This window comes from Anser brachyrhynchus (genome assembly GCF_964034855.1).
Source record: "Anser brachyrhynchus genome assembly, chromosome: 1".
In the NCBI taxonomy this organism is placed as follows: domain Eukaryota; kingdom Metazoa; phylum Chordata; class Aves; order Anseriformes; family Anatidae; genus Anser; species Anser brachyrhynchus.
The window spans coordinates 196,991,941-197,010,195 of record NC_137694.1 but is presented as its reverse complement, the minus strand read 5'-3'; the positions used below and the strand labels follow the sequence as shown (position 1 = coordinate 197,010,195).

The window sequence follows — 18,255 nt, the reverse complement described above, 5'->3', positions numbered from 1 at the left end:
TTAGAGTGAGCATTCTGTAATTCATATGCTTGCCTGAGCCTGTCAAAAACTTTCTGTAAAAAGAAGGGTGTCATGTAGTGCTTGTGCTTTTTGCTTTTAAATGTAAGTTTTATGTAAAAGCATGTTGATATATCATATTTTCTTTTATAGGTCTTAACTGTTAGAACACTGCATGAAAAACTTACATTCTTTTTGCCATCTGGAGAACAAAATGCTTTACATGTTGCCCAGGTGTTTGAGCCCTTTGCTGGCCTAAATCCTGTACACTATAATCCTTACACAGAGGTATAATGCTTATTTTTAATTTATTGATACTCCCTGTGTGACTTTTTAGTATTTAGATGAGCAGTCCTAAAGTAACATGTATATACTGATTGTCTTCTAGCCATTATGGAAAGCTGCAGTCTCTCAGTTTGAAAGAATTATTGCACCAGCAGAACAAAAAGTAGCAAGCAAACTGAAGAAATTTATTTCAGAAATTCAAGACAGCCCTCAACAGGTACAGGCATTTTTGCAGTCTGAAAACTTCCTGATGGGAAAAAGTTACTGAGTTCTTAAGTAGTCAGTTTTGAGCAAAGGGGTAAATACTTACAGGCAAAGACTATTTATGAACAGCCATAAAGAGTAGTATCAGAATATGTTTCATTTTTTTCAGGAGAAAGAGATAACTTGTTTTAATTTCATATTCTAGCTTCTTCAGACATTTCAAAAACACAAGGAACTGATAAAGCGTCCAAATATAAGCAAAGAATTACTTTTAGAAAGGGAAACATTGCTAGCAAGGCTTCAAGATTATGTCAAAGGTAAAAATTATCTAACCGTGTTCGACGACATTAGTATTTTTGCAAATAATATAATTGTTTATTTACTATAGAATTATGTCATTATACCTACTATATTTTTATAACTATAATAATACATTTAAGCTTGTTCTGTTAGGTTTCTGGTCTAACGTGAATCTTTTTCTTGTGTTAGACTATCAGACAGACTTTGAAACTCGATGCCATGGTGTTCCTGGTGATGTTTCTGGACCGCTGTCAGGCAAAAACCTTTCTGAAGTTGTCAATAATATCGTATGGGTGCGGCAGCTGGAGCTGAAGGTAACTGATTCCATTACAAACAGATTTCATTGCTAGTTAGATATAGTGTTATTATACGAACATAAATCATACATAAGAGATTGTGGAGATAAAAGGTGTAAGAGAGTGTGGAGAAAATAACATTAAAAAAATTGTGGACTTCCAAGAGTTATAGAATCAGGATTCCTTATCTGTGGCACCATGTGCTAAGTTGAATTCTATTAACTGACACAATAAACAATCTTTTCATAATGAACTGAACAGCCTCTTTTTGTGACTTACTGTTTTCTGGCAAAACAAAAAAACAACAACAACAAAAATAAAAAAGAAAAAAAATTCTGAGTGGAGATGACTTTTTTAAATTTTATCCTCCAGTTTGCGTTTTAAAATTCTATTTAAGATTTACACATAGCTAGATTCTGACATCGTAATTCTCATCTATTATTAGCCTTTGCAGTGTCCCCTTGAGAACAAAGAGATTTCTTGGTAATGCTGTTTTGAGTCAGTGTCTGACAGGGAATTTACATTGCTAAATTAAGGAGTGCAGTTTATTTCTGTGTAGTAGAGGTAAATGGCAAGTAATTGTGTTCTCTTACCGCAGAATGAGTTTAAGACATACCTGATTCTGTTTTAGCTTCTGTTATTTTTATTGATCTGTAGTAAAACTTCAGTTGGAAACTCTGGAACTTTGTTTTGGAAAAGTATGGACTGGTTAAAAGCAAAATGTTTTGTGTAAACTTAAGTGCCATTGACAATAACTACGTATTTGAATGAGAATAGCTGTTATCCATCCCCAAATAACAATTAGTACAGTTTTTTTTGGATCACCTGTGATTTGCAGAAACTCAAGGGCCCATTTCAGCTGAATGTGACAGAAGGTGGAGATCTTAAATATCTTTTTGTGTGTGTGTGTGCGCATCCTTCAAAGGGAAAAGCAGCAGATAAGGTTTCACAATGATTTCTTCTACTTGGTCTGCTAAAGCGTCTCAGAGGGGAACTCAACTGATGTGTGTGAGTTGTGTGTCTACCTTAAGCTGAGCTGAATTTTTGAATTCCTCTCATGTGTTCACTGATTGCATTGACTAGGGTCTTGATTCATTTGTCCACACATAGGTGTGAAATCCTGTCTGAAATGCCCTTGAGCATTGACATGAGCCTTATAGATACAGCACACAATGTGTTGGCATGTGAGGGGAGACCTGTAACTTTATGGAAAATGAACGAAAGACCACGTGGGATACCCCAGGATATCTTAATAGTGGTAGACACTTGTGGTGGACAACTTACTCAAGCCAACTATTTCAATTTACTGTAACTAGAATTCTAATACATAGGACACAATTCGGTATTCACTTATTTTTTCTAATCTGTTTTTGAATCCCACTGGGATGTTTTATAGTACTGATTTGTATTGTGGTGATTCTTCTTTTCTAATTTATTAGCAGGAATTTAAGCTTCCTTTCTTTGTGATTGTATTCAAGGTGGATGACACTATCAAGCTTGCAGAGTCTCTCCTCTCTGACTTGTCTGGATTTCAAAGTTTTCATCAAAGTGCAGATTCTTTTCTGGAACTGTTAAAAGTATATGAACAAGAGCAATATGATGACTGGTCTAGGAATATACAGTCAGAATTATCAAATCCCAAGTCAGGACTTTGGTAAGTATTTAAATTTTCATTTGAATAATGTTAATGCTGAAATCTGTACCGTAGGGTAATTTGATAGGACCTCATTAAAGAAATACAGATTTTGCTGAATGAATGCAGAAATAAAGTGAAAGAGTTCATGATCATTTCATCGTTCTGCCAGGGTTGGTTGTTAAGATGAAGCACACAGGACAATGCTAATGGCTAATCTTGTGGTTTCTATTGACACCTGTAATGAAATATGTTTGTTTCGCTTGTTGTTGTATTATCCATAGTGTGATAATGTCTAGAAACCAGATGAGACAGGAATATAACTGTTGATATACAGATCACACATGTAGAGTTACAAATAAATTGCTATTCACAAGAAATTCTGTGGTCTAAATTGCGCAGATGAAAGAAGGGTAAGAATACCAATTTACATCTCATAAGTTTTATTCACCAAAATAATAAAATTCAAATATATATCTGTATATATTTAAATTTACTGTTTTTTTTGTTGTTGTTGTTATTTGTTTGTTTGTTTGTTTGCTTTTTAATTGGGCACATAGCTTCTGTCTGCATCCAAGTGTTGCAAAGTGTTCACTAGGGGAGGTTTAGGTTGGTTATTAGGAAAAACTTCTTCACTGAAAGGGTTTTTAGGCATTGGAATGGGCTGCCCAGGGAAGTGGTTGAGTCACCATCGCTGGAGATCTTTAAAAGACATTTAGATGTAGAGCTTAGTGATAAGGTTTAGTGGAGGACTTGTTAGTGTTAGGTCAGAGGTTGGACTAGATGATCTTGGAGGTCTCTTCCCACCTAGATGATTCTGTGATTCTGTGAAACTTCTTTTGAATAAAGTGAGGGTTTGTCCACAGTTCCACTGGACACAAGTGTTGCTACTCCTGTGCCAACTTTTATTTTATGAAAAACACACTTATGTAACAAATTAGCAGATTCAGAACTGCAATACGTAGAAATGATATTATTGATTAGTACCATAAAAATTTGTTTTTGTGAGAGTTTTTTAAAAAGTTTTTTTTTAGCTTTCTGCAAAGAGATTAATTAAAAGGAAGAGAAAGGAGGTAGCTCACTGTAAAGGGGGATGCAGTGGATATGTGAACTCGAATAAGGTGAGAAAAAAAACTGAAAAAAATGAGTAAACCTGAAGCGTTTATGAAAGAAGCCTAGGAGGATGATGGTAGAAGCATTACTATAGTAGAAGAAATAATTGGAGTAAAATCTAATGATAGTTTAATGTTTTTGTTAGAATTATTTATTAGATTATTATACAATGCACCTAAGAAAAGACAAATATCAAATTGTGTTCATGAATATGCTTAATTTGATTTTGGCTTAGCATCCAAGCTAATAGTCCAGTAATGGAGTTGGATCATGTCTTTGGAACATTAAACATACTCTATTCAGACCGTTTGGTGACTCTCCTAAGAGAAGTACGTCAGCTGTCGGCACTCGGCTTTGCTATACCAGCAAAAATACAGCAAGCTGCAAACACTGCGCAAAAGTTCTGTAAGCAGGCAGTCATCCTCAAACAGGTATAACATTAAATGTAGTAACAGGTAATTCATTGATACTGTGTTTTATTTTTAATAAAACCATTTTATTTTTAAAATAAAACCATTTTATTTTTAATAAAACCAAATAAATGCTGTTGATATCTGAGATATTTGCACAGCTAGGGCAGAGGTGACACAGCACCTACAAGATACCCATGCATCTGGATTGTTGACAGGTGTTCAGGTGGAAACCTTAGCCATCTTAAGAAGTATTAGCTATCTATGTGTCAGCAGCTAAAGCAAGTTGTAGGATATCCCTGTTAGTCCAGCTGCCAATTTATAAGGAAATAAATTGCTTTTAGATCTTGTATCGTGTCCATGGAGGATGTTATGGATACTTGAAGGCATCTGAAATGGTACTAGATGCCTATGTTTGCATAAAACAGTGGAATTGTTCCACTTGCAATAAACTAGAGACTGAAGCCATTGCACTTAAGGTGAAGTATAATCACAGACGTGTAAGTAGCACGGTTTTTTAGCTGTTAGAATTCATCACTAGAAGATATGATCACATTACCACTGAGTATGTACTTTATTCTTGTAAAAATTTTACTATTATAGTTAATTCTAATTTCTTAGTACTGTTGATTTCACATTATGTTCAGAAATATTTTGTGAATGTTAAATGTACTTATATACAAGAACCAATTACATTATTTATAAGTTTAATCTGTTCATTTTTACAGGTGGCACATTTTTATAATTCTATTGATCAACAAATGATTGAGAGTCAGAAGCCAATGATGTTACAGTCTGCCCTAGCATTTGAACAGATAATTAAGGTGAAAGAATTCCCCTCCTTGTATTTGGAATATCAGTGGTATCTGCATACCACCATATCATGCTTTTTCTGTGTTTTTACTGGACTTTTTAAGCGCAGTCTTCCAATACAAGCAACACCATCCGTTTCGTTAGCATTTGTTGAAATCAGTGGACCTTTCTTTTTGAAATCATGAATTTCAGTTTCAAGCACTCTTCCCTCTTTCAACACTCTGCAATGTGAAAATGGTTGGAGAATTATAACATTCCCATAAATTCTGTATTGGGCCAGAAAATGCCTGCAGAGAAAGCGTTGCAAAAACTGTTGGAAACATGCTCCTGAGAACCATTTTGCAAAACAGAATATAATAGTGGGGCTGAAGGTAGAAGAGAAGTTTGGGTTTGGGGTTATTTCACACAAAATGGTGTAGACCAAACTGTGGGTTCAAAAGCGTTCTGGAAAAGTTTCCCAAACTTTTTCCATGGTTGGGCTGCTGTTTGTGCCACAATATTTTATTAGTGTGCAGACCATAAGCTGGTGATTGTGCAGAAGTGTTCTGAGCCACAACATATTCTTCTGCCTGGCACAATTTCTGTGCTGTATCTTTTAGGAATGGGTCCAGCTGTGGAACTTTAAATGCTTTTGTGTTACTATTTTCTACTGTAAACTGCAAAATATGTTTAAAAAAAAACAACAGCAAACAAACACCAAGAATATTGATTAAAAAAACAAATGAAAAGGAGCTCCCCAAATTGTAAGTTTTGCTTATGAGTCAGTGGAATTTTACAGTGGAAATATTATTTTTACTTATAAACGTGTTTTTCAAGCATTCAAGGTCTGGTCCTGGAGGAAAAGCTCAAATAACATGGGATAATCCCAGGGAATTGGAAGCTTATATCCAAAAACTCCAAGCTGCTGCTGAGCGACTTTCCACTGAAAACAGGAAACTGAGAAAGTGGCACACAAACTTCATTGAAAAGGTATGTTTTCCAGGTAAAATCAAAATTGTGTTTTTTAGAGCTTACTTTACTCTTTCTTCCATTTATGTGGTTATGAGCATATGTATTATCCTTTCAAATTCTTTTAACAGGTTATATCTCTTATGAATATTGATCTACTCCGGCAGCAGCAGCGTTGGAAAGATGGACTCCAGGAACTCAGAACTGGTTTTGCAAGCCTCGAGTCACAGGCAGGGTTTCATTGTCATATTGCAAGCAGCAAACATCTGATTTTTCAATACTTATCAAGATTTAAGACTCAAAACATACTATGATTTAATTATTTTTGATTAATGATTTAATAGCTCATTAATCAGGATAATATTTTTTTTGTGTCATGCTAGTAATGGGAGAAGAAAAACACTTAGTCAGGTACCAGGGCTTAGGTGAATAAATGGGAGAACCTTAAGTCTTGTATAACAGTTTTGTCTGAGCCATCAATATGTGCTGAAATGCAGAAATAGGTGCAGCTATCTCCAGGCAGAATAAGATAAATGTATAAAATTTCAAACTAAAATGCATTTCTGACTGAAATAATGAAGATTACTTGTTCATCCATTAACTGCCAATTTTTGATTATCAGATTATCAAAGTAACTCAGAATGATATTAGTATCACCTAAGTTATTTTGATATATCATTAGTCAATTTAATTTTTCCTGTTGCCTTCAACAGTAATGGGTCTGTAACCTTAGGTGGTTGTGGTATCCTTGGCCTCACTAATAGAGATCTGAATCATTTTAACTGGTATTTGCTAGTCAAATAAATGCAGTAGTTTCACTGTATTTTTTTTTTAATAAAATTTTCCATTTCTCAGAAAATAGAAGTAAATGGATATTTAGCTGTATGTGTATTTTCCTTTAGTTTTTGGTTGGTAATTTGTATTGAAATGTAATTTGCAAATTTTTATCTTGAACTTAATTTATTTTTTAAGAAATTAATACATTATTTGCTCTTAAAATTAGTTTGAAAATATTTTCAGTATTACAGTATATGGTATGGCATTTTCATGTGGTATATAAAAAAATGGAAGTAAACTGTGTTAAACCCCCTTTTTTTTTTTTTTTAATCCTTGACTAGAACTGATAAAACTGAAGCAAGTGTATCCTGCTTTCACCATCCAAAATTACAATATATCATCGTCTGCATATACCTTGCTAATATACTTCATTGTTGCCATGAGGCTGTTAAAATTCTGCATTATCTGACAAAGTTTTCAGGGCTCTATCTACAGAATGTGTAGTAGCATAGGGAAAACAAGTGCCTGGGTTTATCTGTGTAAAAATTATAAACAGGTTTGTATTAACACTTTAGACACATCATTTGGAAGAAAGGAGCCAGAAGTAACTAACTGAATTATAATTGTACATGATGGAACATTACTATTTCTGTAGGTTTCTTCCTTACGTTGTTCTTGTTGTCATACAGGTGTCAATTTATAAGAATTTTACACTTTTATTTAAAACCTATATTTATAATTGTCTTAAGATTTAATTGAGACAATTTCAAATTTCCCTTGTTTCTGAAACATTTCTGTTGGAAGAGTTCCACTGGGCAGTCTGAAATTGTTGGACAGACCTTAAATGTATGGCTTCCTTAGCAGCCTTGGTCTGACTCCAAAGCCCTGACTGAAAATTACTATTGAAATAAGTAAGAGAAACTGTTAAGCTGAAAGATGTTTCCAATTTCTTTTTTGGCTTGTATTGCCACTTTGAAAATGCTTGGGTGGCTTACCAGTGACCATTTACAGACTTAAGTATGTGATACTGCTTTGAACATTCTTATGGAATGTGCAATGTAGCACATTCCAAGGAAATTTTGATTTAAGATAAAAGTCTTGTATTGACTTATTAGTTAATACTTATCTTAAACACACAAGAATTTTCTGAAATAAAGGTTAGAAGGTAGCTTATATATCACAGGGAAGTAAAAGGTGTGATACATATTTAGATCTCTCATTCAGCCATCCTTGTATCTTATATCTAGCAGAATTCCATTTATTTTAGGGTACCATTGAAGAATCTTGTCATAGATTAATACAGTTGGTGAAGTTCTTAACCTGAAGTACAGTAGAGACTGTTTTGATAAGGCCTTCATTTTTTATTCCTATGTTCCTCTGAAAGACATTCTATATCTTCTTAATAGTCAAACACAATATTGCTTTGAATTTTACTAAGATCACTATCTTCATTCTCAGTTTCACTTAATTACAGTAAATGTTACATTTTAGGGTTTCAAATCATGTGATATGAAAGCTTGGAGACAACACTGGAATCATCAACTTTACAAAGCTCTGGAGCATCAGTATCAGATGGGCTTAGAAGCACTTAATGAGAATTTACCAGAAATAAATATAGATCTAATATTCAAGTAAGATTTTTTTTCCCCTAAAAATAAAATATTCTGGCTCAAATTGTATTCAAGTATTTATTTTTTGTATTATTTGTTCCATTTTTCAGGCAAGGCCAGTTGCAATTCAGACCTCCTTTTGAAGAAGTTCGAGCTAGATATTACAGAGAAATGAAGAGATTCATCTCCATTCCAAATCAGTTTAGGGGAGTAAGTGAAACAGAGGAAGAGTCTATCTTCACAGTTATGACTGAAAGAAATGCAAATGGATTTCTGACTGCTTTCAGTAAAGCAGAGGATTTGTTCAGAAAGCTGGCAGAAGTTTCTAATCAATTCAAGGTATTTTCAGTATTGGACTCATACTTTTTCTTGTAGATTTATCTTTTTAGGCTTCAGACATTCTAGAAGTAACTGAGCAATGAAACCTGTGCATTATTGTCCTTTTCTGCGAGGCATGTAAGCAAAAGTTTATTAATTCTATCCATGTTAAGCCAACTACTCAAGCACATGCCTAGCTTGAAGCATACATACAGTTCCCATTGAAATCTCTGTATTACAGCAGTCTTTTTACCCTTGCTCAAAATGTGTTTTGATCTTCCTTAAATGAGTGGATACATCAAACCATTCTGTACCTCCTGATTTTTGTATTAAGTGAATCTGTAGGTAATTGAAGGAGCATAATGGTTAAAGAAAATGCAGCTTGAAAACGTAATTAAAATATTTTATTATTATTGAGAAACAGAGTTTTTTAGTCTACTAAATATTTCTTTTCCATGAAATAAAAAACAACGTTGAAAAGGAATGGATTGTAATTGGGCAAGTAGATATGGAAACTCTGGTGACAACGCATCTTTCTAGCAAACAAGACTGGGAAAAAAACTTCAAAGCATTAAAAGTGAGAGGCAAAGAAGCAGAACGTCTTCCAAGGTATAGTGCAACTGTGTTCCTTTGTTTGAATAACAAATTCTATCAGATAATAAAGGTAATAATAAAACAGAAATACCCTTTTTATGTGGAGATACAGATAGAATTTCAAGTGTTTTTGAAGTAGTTGTACTTTTTAAAGGTTTAGATTTTTGTTCTTTGGTTTTATTTTTAGACCCTTACTCCCTTTTATCTATGGAGCCCTCTCAAAAAGCTTTTTGATATGACAGGAACCTCCCTCAAAATTCAGGGCTGGTTCTGAAATACTACAAAACATGGTGATATTTTAACAGTTCTTTCAGCTGAGTCATGTACACCTGCAGTATATGTGGCCATTGGAAACAGACTTAGCAGATGTTTATACATTAAATAATTAATGTATTTAAGCACTTGATTAAATCCTGTAAGTAAGGTAGGCTAGTTTAGGCTTTTATGCTTACATGCATTCACACAGGATTCTGTGTATTGCATAGTTAGCATTATCAAATGATACTGGGGGGAAGCATGTTCAGAGCAACTAGAAAGAAGTCACGTTTCATGCAGGAGGATCTTCTGGTGGAACTTATTGGCTAAATGATATTCTCAGTAGTAAACATTTTCACGTATTTGAGGATAGACAGGGTGAGTAGAAGAGAAATCAGGTGATAGATCTTACAGCCAGAAAACACACACGGTTATGAAGTGGCAAAAGGCGAAAATAATTGGTGTTGAGGCAGGATACTCAGGAAAGTATCGAGTAAGGTACACTTACACTTTTGATGGTGTTCTTTAGTCTTCTGCTAATGGTCACTGTCGGAGATAAGATACAGGGCCTTGATATGGCTTGCTATGGCTTTTTTATGTGCATAGAACTATTAAAGCCTGGGTTAGTAAATTCTCATGGAAATTAGAGGTTTAAGGACATGACTGCACAAATAATTATTCTTTTTGGTTTTGAGTATAAAAATAGCCCTTTTGAATTTAGTGACATTAATTATATAAAATCAAGTGATTTTCTAAGTATTTGGAAGACTGAAGCATTAGACCTTAGTCTCTGTAAAATTGGGTATATATGCCTAACGGTTAATATGCCTTTCAGTATTACGAGTAACACGATTATTTGTCCATCAAGCTGGAACTTTTACTTGTAGAATTATGTATTTTGGCTTATGTAGAATTATGGTATTTTTTCTTATTAGGCTATAAAATCAGGGTAAACTGTAGACATGCATTGATCTTAGAGCTATTGAGACATATCTATACTTCTGAATATTTGCTATTTTTTAAATCTTTTGTCTTAAAGCATCATCAAGATAGACTGTTTAACTGTTAATTGCAACCCTGTGAAAACTGCAATTGATGATTTTATCCAGAAGTTCTACGATGTTCTTGTCCTGTCTTTGAGAAAATCTATACAAGGTAAATATCTTTGATGAATAGTAGCTTTTTATTTCTGTTGTACATGTGGGCATTAGTGTTACTGTATTTGTTAAATACTCTTTTTACTTTAGAAATACTTTACTCTTGGACATAGTGAATGGCAGAAAACACAGTGGAACAAAAATAATCTCTCAATATTTTTTCACTACATGCCAGATCTGAAACCCTTTGATGTCCGTATGCATCTATTCCATTCACTTGTTTTGACCATATCTGTTCCAGGATAAACAGGATACATATGGATATTCTTTTGATTGTTTCTTTTATGTGGAGAATAATTTCTTAGTTGTTTGAAGTTAATTGAAGGAAGCATCACAAAATGTTGCATTCAAAAATAGCATTTGATTTTTCTTTTAAAAATTTAAATAATTCACCAGGAGTCTTAAATAACCTAGGCTTATTCCATAGAATTCCTTGTCAGTTAGATTGTCAAAATGCAGAGTATTGAAGAGTGCAAAATATTTCCCCATTTTTTTGTGTTCTGGGTACAGATGATGAGCAATACCAGTGTTTTATGCTTAAAATGTAACAATCAGCGCAGGAAATGTAGAACAGGGGTCATGCAAAGAGTGAATTAGTTCCATAGCCTGAAAGTTGAATTGTTTCCTGGAAGATGCATTATTTCCTGCAATTGTATATTTCCTTGCTAGGTGCTGTGCCTTTACTGTTAGGAAAATGCGATATTATAGCTCAGTCAGGCTTTTGTTTGTGAATCTTTTCACTGTTTAATGCAAGGTGCTTTATTTAGTTAGTTTCTTTTGAAACAAAACAAAACTCCCAAATAAAAAAAAAATTTTTATGTGTTTTTCTCTTTTTGCCATTAAAATACATACAGATTTTGAAAGTGTACAAATAAATGCACTAGGTCTGAATGTTTAATTCTCAGAAGAGACTGATACTTACATTGTAAATCATACTCTGAAAGTAGTGGATTAAATTTAAAAATCTATGTGTAAGCACAAACATGCAGTCTTTGTTGAAGGAGCATGTAATATTGAGGTCAGCAATTTTAAAAATTAAAACCTTGTGTGCAGTATCATAAATTATGATAGTGTTGTATCACAGTACATTTGTCTGACCGATATTTATTACTACAAGTATTTTTTCCATAATAACTTCATGTTCCGCCTTTCCTTATATAGCTCACCTACATGATGTTTCTTCATTTCTTACTGATGCCATGGAAACACTAGTGGTTAGGCCCCAGACTGTAGAAGAAATATCAGAAGACAACTTAAAATATTTAAAGCTACATGAACAAAAAGGAGGGGTAAGATACTATTTTATCATATCCAATACAAAAACTACCAAAAAATGTAATTGCTTTCCGGTCTGGAAATCTATGTTTAATGTAACTAGTTTAGAACATACAGTAGCATTATAGGGTCAGGGCAGTTGTCCATATAGCACAGTATTTTGTCTGGGGCAGAAGAATAAGGTAACTATGTAGGGAAAAAATACAAAACCAGGACAGTGTATTTGATGCATTCCCAGACTTCTAGCCCTTAACCAGAACGGTTTAGAGCTTTATGTGGTTCCTCTCTGTATAGTAACACTCATGATTTCTCTTCCACAGACTTGCGTAGTCTCCTCTTGATAGCAAACACACCCTTCACATCCAAAATATCCCCTGAAAAAGTGTAGGTTGGTCACCCAAATACACGACACCTCCTTTTATTATTTTTTTTTCACCTGCCATCTGTTAACTTCATACTATTCATGTCCTATATTAGAAGAGATAAGGAGCAATCATTCCGTAATCTTACTTTTCATGACATACAATTGTATTGTTCTTTGTTGGATTCTGTATTAGACATCTGTTATCTAGATGGAAGAATTTTAGTTTGTCTCATCTTATACATAAGCATATCCATTGCTTTGATCATCCTTGTTACAGTTTGGTATGCCTTTCCCAGTTTTGCAACAATATTTTTGTGTGGCACCAGAAGAGTTTTGCACAGCTGGTAAGATGCAGACAACCATAGATTTGTATAATGATATAACAACATTATATCTTTTATTCTCTTTTTGTTCATTACTGACTCCTAAAATTTGATTTACTTCCTACTGATCAGAGTAAGCTGGTGTTTTTTTAAAACTGCCTGTAATAGCCCCAAGATATCAATCCTGCATAGTCGTTAGCTCAGAACACAACTTGTCTATGTGAAATTAGGATTACTTTTCCATATATGTATCACATCATGCATCATGACATTGTCACTGCTACTGTCAGTCACTGCTTCTTCTAAGATCATTTTCCCGTTCTTATGTGAACTGGTTTAATGCCTTGAATAACACAGTCGTCATCAATAAACATTATTGTTTTACTAATGTGTCTTTTTACAACTCGCTTATAAACGCTTTGAGCAGTCCAATACTGGGCAATCTCTTTCAATCACAGGAACTACCCATTTCCTCCCATCTCTGCTTTCTATCTTTTACCTAACCAGTTACCTGTGGGTGGACCTTTCCTCTTACGTTGAGGTTACTGTGTTTCCTTAAATGCCTCTGGAGAGGGATTGTGTTACCAGATTTTTGGAAACCCAACTGAAATATATGACTTTAATCTCCTTTATCCATACCCTTACTGATGCCTTTAAAAAACTCTTGTAGAATTCCACAGTCTTGTAGAACCGAAGCCGCATTTACTCTTCCCAGCTGGGCAATGTGTGTCCATAATAGGATTCAGTTCTAAATTAATGCATCTTGAATGTAGGTGTCTCTGTGCATGTGGCCATAGTGCGTGCACTATTAATGCACATAGTGGAACCCTGGTTTAGTTGTCCACAGGTACAGTTTTAGAGTTACTTGAGATGCGTATTCAATATCCATGCTAGACTGGCAGACATAACAGAGGAGCACTTGGGGGCTGTACCTTTCTATAGTTAGAGCTGGAGGCCATGCAAGTGTTCTTGGGTATCTCAAATGGCCCTGAACGTGTATATGAGAAACTGAATCAAGTCCCTAGCAAATGCAGTCAATCAATTTCTAGAGAGCAATCCATTTCACCTTAAAATAGACACCTTGTGGTTGATTTATTGATTTATTAGCACCATTACTGATTTATTAGCATAAATTGATTTATTGATTTATTAGCACCAATCGATTTATTAGCACCAATTGATTTATTGATTTATTAGCACCAATTTTGATTTTAATTGATTTATTAGCACCATTAAAAGCAGTTGTTCAGATGTAGGTGCCTACTGTTTTGAGTATGTCCTAGCATATCTGACAGTTCCATACCTGGCTGGCAGATATGACACAGGACATATGGAATACCCATAACTTTTTGGGCAGCGGCTTTAAAGCCGATGGAATAGAGTAGGGAATCTCAGGTAGTGCTGCCAACCTCTGTCATTAAATGAGGCAGTCTTGATTTCAATGATCTTCGTTAACAATAATGAGATTTTCATGCCTACTTAACAAGTCCATATACTGACATCTAATTTTAGCCCGATCTTTATCTTGGGTGCAGTTTGACCTTTTGGATGTTACTTAACTCAGTAAAGTCTGCGTTAGGTTGAGTGTAAGTATTTTGATTTTATAGCAGATCTCAGGGAGAACTGTTGGATATTGAAGAGAATTGATTTTCTGTAATTTATAAAACAGTATTGACCCTTAGCATTAGGGCCTGTTGTCACCACTTAATTTTTAAAGGAAAGCAGTCATAACAGGACATTTTGGAAAATATATAAAAATCTATGCATTCATTTAATTTTCTTCCAACTTTTAAAAGTTTAATTTTTGTTCTTTAAATTTGGTTGGCTCTTATGTGGAAAAAGAATTGATTTTTTATTTTCTACTATCAGAGAAAAAAGATCTCACTCTTTTATATGAAGATAGTATCTGTTTCAAAGTGTCTCCTTCTATCTTTTTGTTCTTCCATATTGTTGTAGGTTAACCGTGGTAGGCAGCTAAACAACACACAGCCCACTCACTGCTTGTTTACTTTCCCCCTGACCCCCTGTGATGAGGGAAGAGGAAGGGAGGAGTAAAAGCAAGAAAACACGTGGATTGAAATCAAAACAGTTAATAAAGGAAAAGTGGAAGCAGAAAGAAAGAAGTGATGCAAAGGCAATCACTCACCACCTCTCTTGGGTAGAGCAGTGCCCAACCAGTTCCCATACAAAAGATAACTAACCTCCCTAACTCCCCAGCTGCCCTCTTATTGCTGAGCAGGATGTTATATGGTATGGAATGTCATCTGTTTAGTTTGCGTCATCTGCCTGCTTCTGTACCTTCTCAACCTCTTGTACATCCCAAATACATTCACTGGGGAGACAGAGTTAGAAAATGCCTTGATGCTGTTCAAACACTGTTCAGCAATAGATGAAACATTAGCGTGTTAGGTGCATTGTTTTGCTCACAAACCTAAAACATAGCACCATACAGCTGCTGTGGCAAAAATTAACTCCTTCTCAGCCAGACCCAGTACATGTATATATTTACTGAATTTTTGTTGCTCTGATACTGTTCTTGAATCTGGTTGATTGAATATCTGCAAAAAATAAACAGTGTTTATCTGTTTCATGGTAAGCATTTGCTTCTGTGTATCACATGATCACGTCACATCAAGATGTTCTTTAAATACATTAGATACTATTTTCCTAGTGCTTTACTGTTATTATATAAACAGTATTAAAAATCAGCTGCATTTAGACAAATAATCTGGGCGTACACAATTGATGATTCTTATGTTTTTATTCATTGTCTGGATAAGCAGCATTTATTGATTTTTTATGTGTACACATATGTATTTTTAATCCATTTGAATTTAGATTTTTCTCCTGTTTCAAGAAGCTGAAGATAAAAACAAACTTTTGCGAACTGTGGCTGGTGCAGGTTTGGACACTATCAGTAACCTGAGAGCTACATGGGATAAATTTGAATTAATGATGGAAAGCCACCAGCTTATGATAACAGAGCAGGTAACAATGAAAGTTTAGTATTTTATGTAAAAATGCTGAACTTAAGAGTGAATAAGTCTGGAGAAATACTTTTTCTTGAATTATATAAAATCCATAAGTATTCTCAGTTCAGTGTTTACACCAACGTTAATGACTTGAGTGTCAGCCTTTATGGGAAGAATACTTAGACTGTTTAAACAATAGCTACATGAAATTTCTATAGAACCGATGCGGAATGAATGTTACTCTGTCCTTCTGTCACAAAGAGCCACCTAAATACAGAGATGGCTTAGTGAATGCAATGGCTAGCTGAAGAAAACAGAATAACAGTTAAAAAATAACATTTATTATTTTATCATGCTTTTAGTACTGATATTTGGTGGGTTTTTTTTGTTCATTTGTTGTTTTTTTCCCCCACAATTTGGCTAAACTATGTGCAACCCTGTAAGTGCCAGTCCATTGGCATACCACTGAACTCATTTGTTGTATTACTGAAGATAACAACATGTGATAGAAATACAGCAATTTTTCTGTGTCCAGGCTAAATAGACAGTATAGACCAAATAAATAGTTCTTAAATACCAGCATAAAAAGTTAGTACCCCTTTTTTGAAACAAAACCAGAAGAATAAAACTGAATTCTTTCTTAGGGTATTACATAAGAAGTTGAAACAATGCAGTTACTTTGATTTTGATTGGATACTTAATGTAGTTCAGACCCATTGAAGGAATTCCATTTTAACACTTGCTTTACAGATTGAAATTATGAAGGGAAATGTGATGTCACATATTAATACATATCTCCAAGATCTGGAAAAATTTAAAGCTCGTTGGGATCAGCTAAAGCCAAGTGATGATGTCATTGAAACAGGTGATCACGATATGCTTGAGAAAAGTGCTCAGATCATAAAGGAAAAAAAGAAAGAATTTGATGAACTTGAAACCACGAAGGAAAAACTCATGTATGTTTATTTCTCTGTGTATGCTACTTATTAACATGTGGATCTTTTGCAGTAATTGTATCTCAGAAAATATTAACTAAATTTTATCACAACAAATGATATAGGTAATTGCATTTTCTTCTTATTACATGTTTTTTGTTCATTTTTTTTCAAGGTTCTTTTTATTCATTATATAACAGAAATTTCTTGAACTGAAGTTTTTTTTTGAAATGAAAAGTTGAAGAAGTGTCTTAGGCTTCCAAGTAAAGGAATGTGTAAAGTAAAGGCTTGATTCTGACTTTTGAACTTCTCACCAAGAGGTTTGCCATATTGGCCCAAGAAAGGGGAGTTATTGCTTCAGTCCTCTTACAACTTAAGTGGGCTAGAGCTCACCTCTCTCATTTCTTGAGCAAGTGTCTTAACCACTAGTCTGCTATGCAAAAGGAGAGATTTTTTTTTCCTCTGAGTGCCTACTTTTCAGTAAGTTCATCATTGGATATCCTGAGTGGACAAAGTTTTCTATTTCAATTCTTAGCTTGGCATTTAAATATGTAGAAAATAAAATTAGCATGTTCTTTCTTCCTAAAAGGAAGAAACAATCCATTCAAACTTATTTTTTAACCTTTTTTGGGGGGACACAAAATAATTCATTTCATAAATAAAGAAATGAAAGTTTATGGAAAATAATTGTGAATATGGAAAAGATTGCTGTATAAGAAGGTTATGCCTATTATTACTTTATAAAAATGTATAATGGAATAACATAGTGTATGTTACAATGATGTTTTTATTCAGTGAAGAATGCCATCATTTTAAATTGGAAGAGCCTGACTTCTCATTGTCAAAAGTTGTATGTCAGGATATTAAGAGTTGTGCAGGAGTCTGGGCTTTGTATGAAGAGTTTTATCAAGGTTTGCAGGAGAAAGCCAAAGAAGACTGGATTACTTTTAGGTATGATTTTGTTACTTTATTTTTCATGGACACTTATGTGTGGTTATAATACTATGTTATGACCATTTCTGTATTTAATTTTAATGCAGGAGTAAAACATACCTTTTTGAAGAATTTTTGTTTAACTGGAATGAAAAAATTAGGACGATGGAAGAACATACTGTAATGACAGTAAAGTTGCAAAAAGAAGTGGACAAATATAAGGTAAAATGCTAACTATAAAAAAGTATCTAAAATCGAAAGTGTTCTGGTATTACTGGGTAGCATACTTCATCATGTTGCTCATTAAAAGCTTTAAACTAAAACAGGTTTGGATTAGATAAGAAAGAAGTAATTTAAAGTTCTTTAGTACAAGGATTACAATTTACATGAGCACACACTTTACAATGAGTTTTCCTGAGCAAATTCATAAAAATTAAACCTAGGAATTGGAAGGGGAAAAAAAGTGCTTTAGTTGAAGAATGGTTACAGAGTGAGAAGAAAATTAACAATTAATTTATTAATTTGCATAAGCACAAGATAGATTCACATATGAATTTTTTCCATAGATGATAATTCCAATCCTAAAATACATCAGAGGAGAACATCTTTCTCCAGACCATTGGCTGGATCTCTTTCGCCTTTTGGGTCTTCCGCGAGGCACTGCACTTGAGGGGTTGCTGTTTGGAGATCTGCTTAAAGTGACTGATGCCATTATAGAAAAAGCAATGGAACTTAAGGTAGGA

At 34.1% G+C, this 18,255-nt stretch overlaps 1 protein-coding gene across 9 annotated transcripts in view; it reads left to right on the top strand.

Moving 5' to 3' along the window:
* DYNC2H1 (dynein cytoplasmic 2 heavy chain 1) overlaps nt 1-18,255 on the top strand; it is a 165,174-nt gene that overhangs the window by 6,746 nt on the left and 140,173 nt on the right. For 8 of the 9 annotated variants that reach the window (XR_013945208.1, XR_013945209.1, XM_080576938.1 and 5 more), the window contains exons 7-25: nt 151-285; nt 386-499; nt 692-803; nt 976-1,100; nt 2,561-2,736; nt 4,064-4,259; nt 4,967-5,062; nt 5,868-6,020; nt 6,131-6,229; nt 8,268-8,407; nt 8,497-8,725; nt 9,186-9,313; nt 10,593-10,708; nt 11,872-11,999; nt 15,511-15,660; nt 16,395-16,600; nt 17,375-17,530; nt 17,620-17,734; nt 18,079-18,249. Coding sequence is in view for 7 of the 9 variants with exons in the window: in XM_080576938.1 (XP_080433064.1) it covers nt 151-285; nt 386-499; nt 692-803; nt 976-1,100; nt 2,561-2,736; nt 4,064-4,259; nt 4,967-5,062; nt 5,868-6,020; nt 6,131-6,229; nt 8,268-8,407; nt 8,497-8,725; nt 9,186-9,313; nt 10,593-10,708; nt 11,872-11,999; nt 15,511-15,660; nt 16,395-16,600; nt 17,375-17,530; nt 17,620-17,734; nt 18,079-18,249 (2,745 nt within the window). In the remaining 2 variants the exon portion in view is untranslated. Of the gene's footprint in view, nt 1-150; nt 286-385; nt 500-691; nt 804-975; nt 1,101-2,560; nt 2,737-3,758; nt 3,837-4,063; nt 4,260-4,966; nt 5,063-5,867; nt 6,021-6,130; nt 6,230-8,267; nt 8,408-8,496; nt 8,726-9,185; nt 9,314-10,592; nt 10,709-11,871; nt 12,000-15,510; nt 15,661-16,394; nt 16,601-17,374; nt 17,531-17,619; nt 17,735-18,078; nt 18,250-18,255 lie in introns of those variants that run through there. The other variant, XM_080576943.1, reaches the window with a different exon arrangement.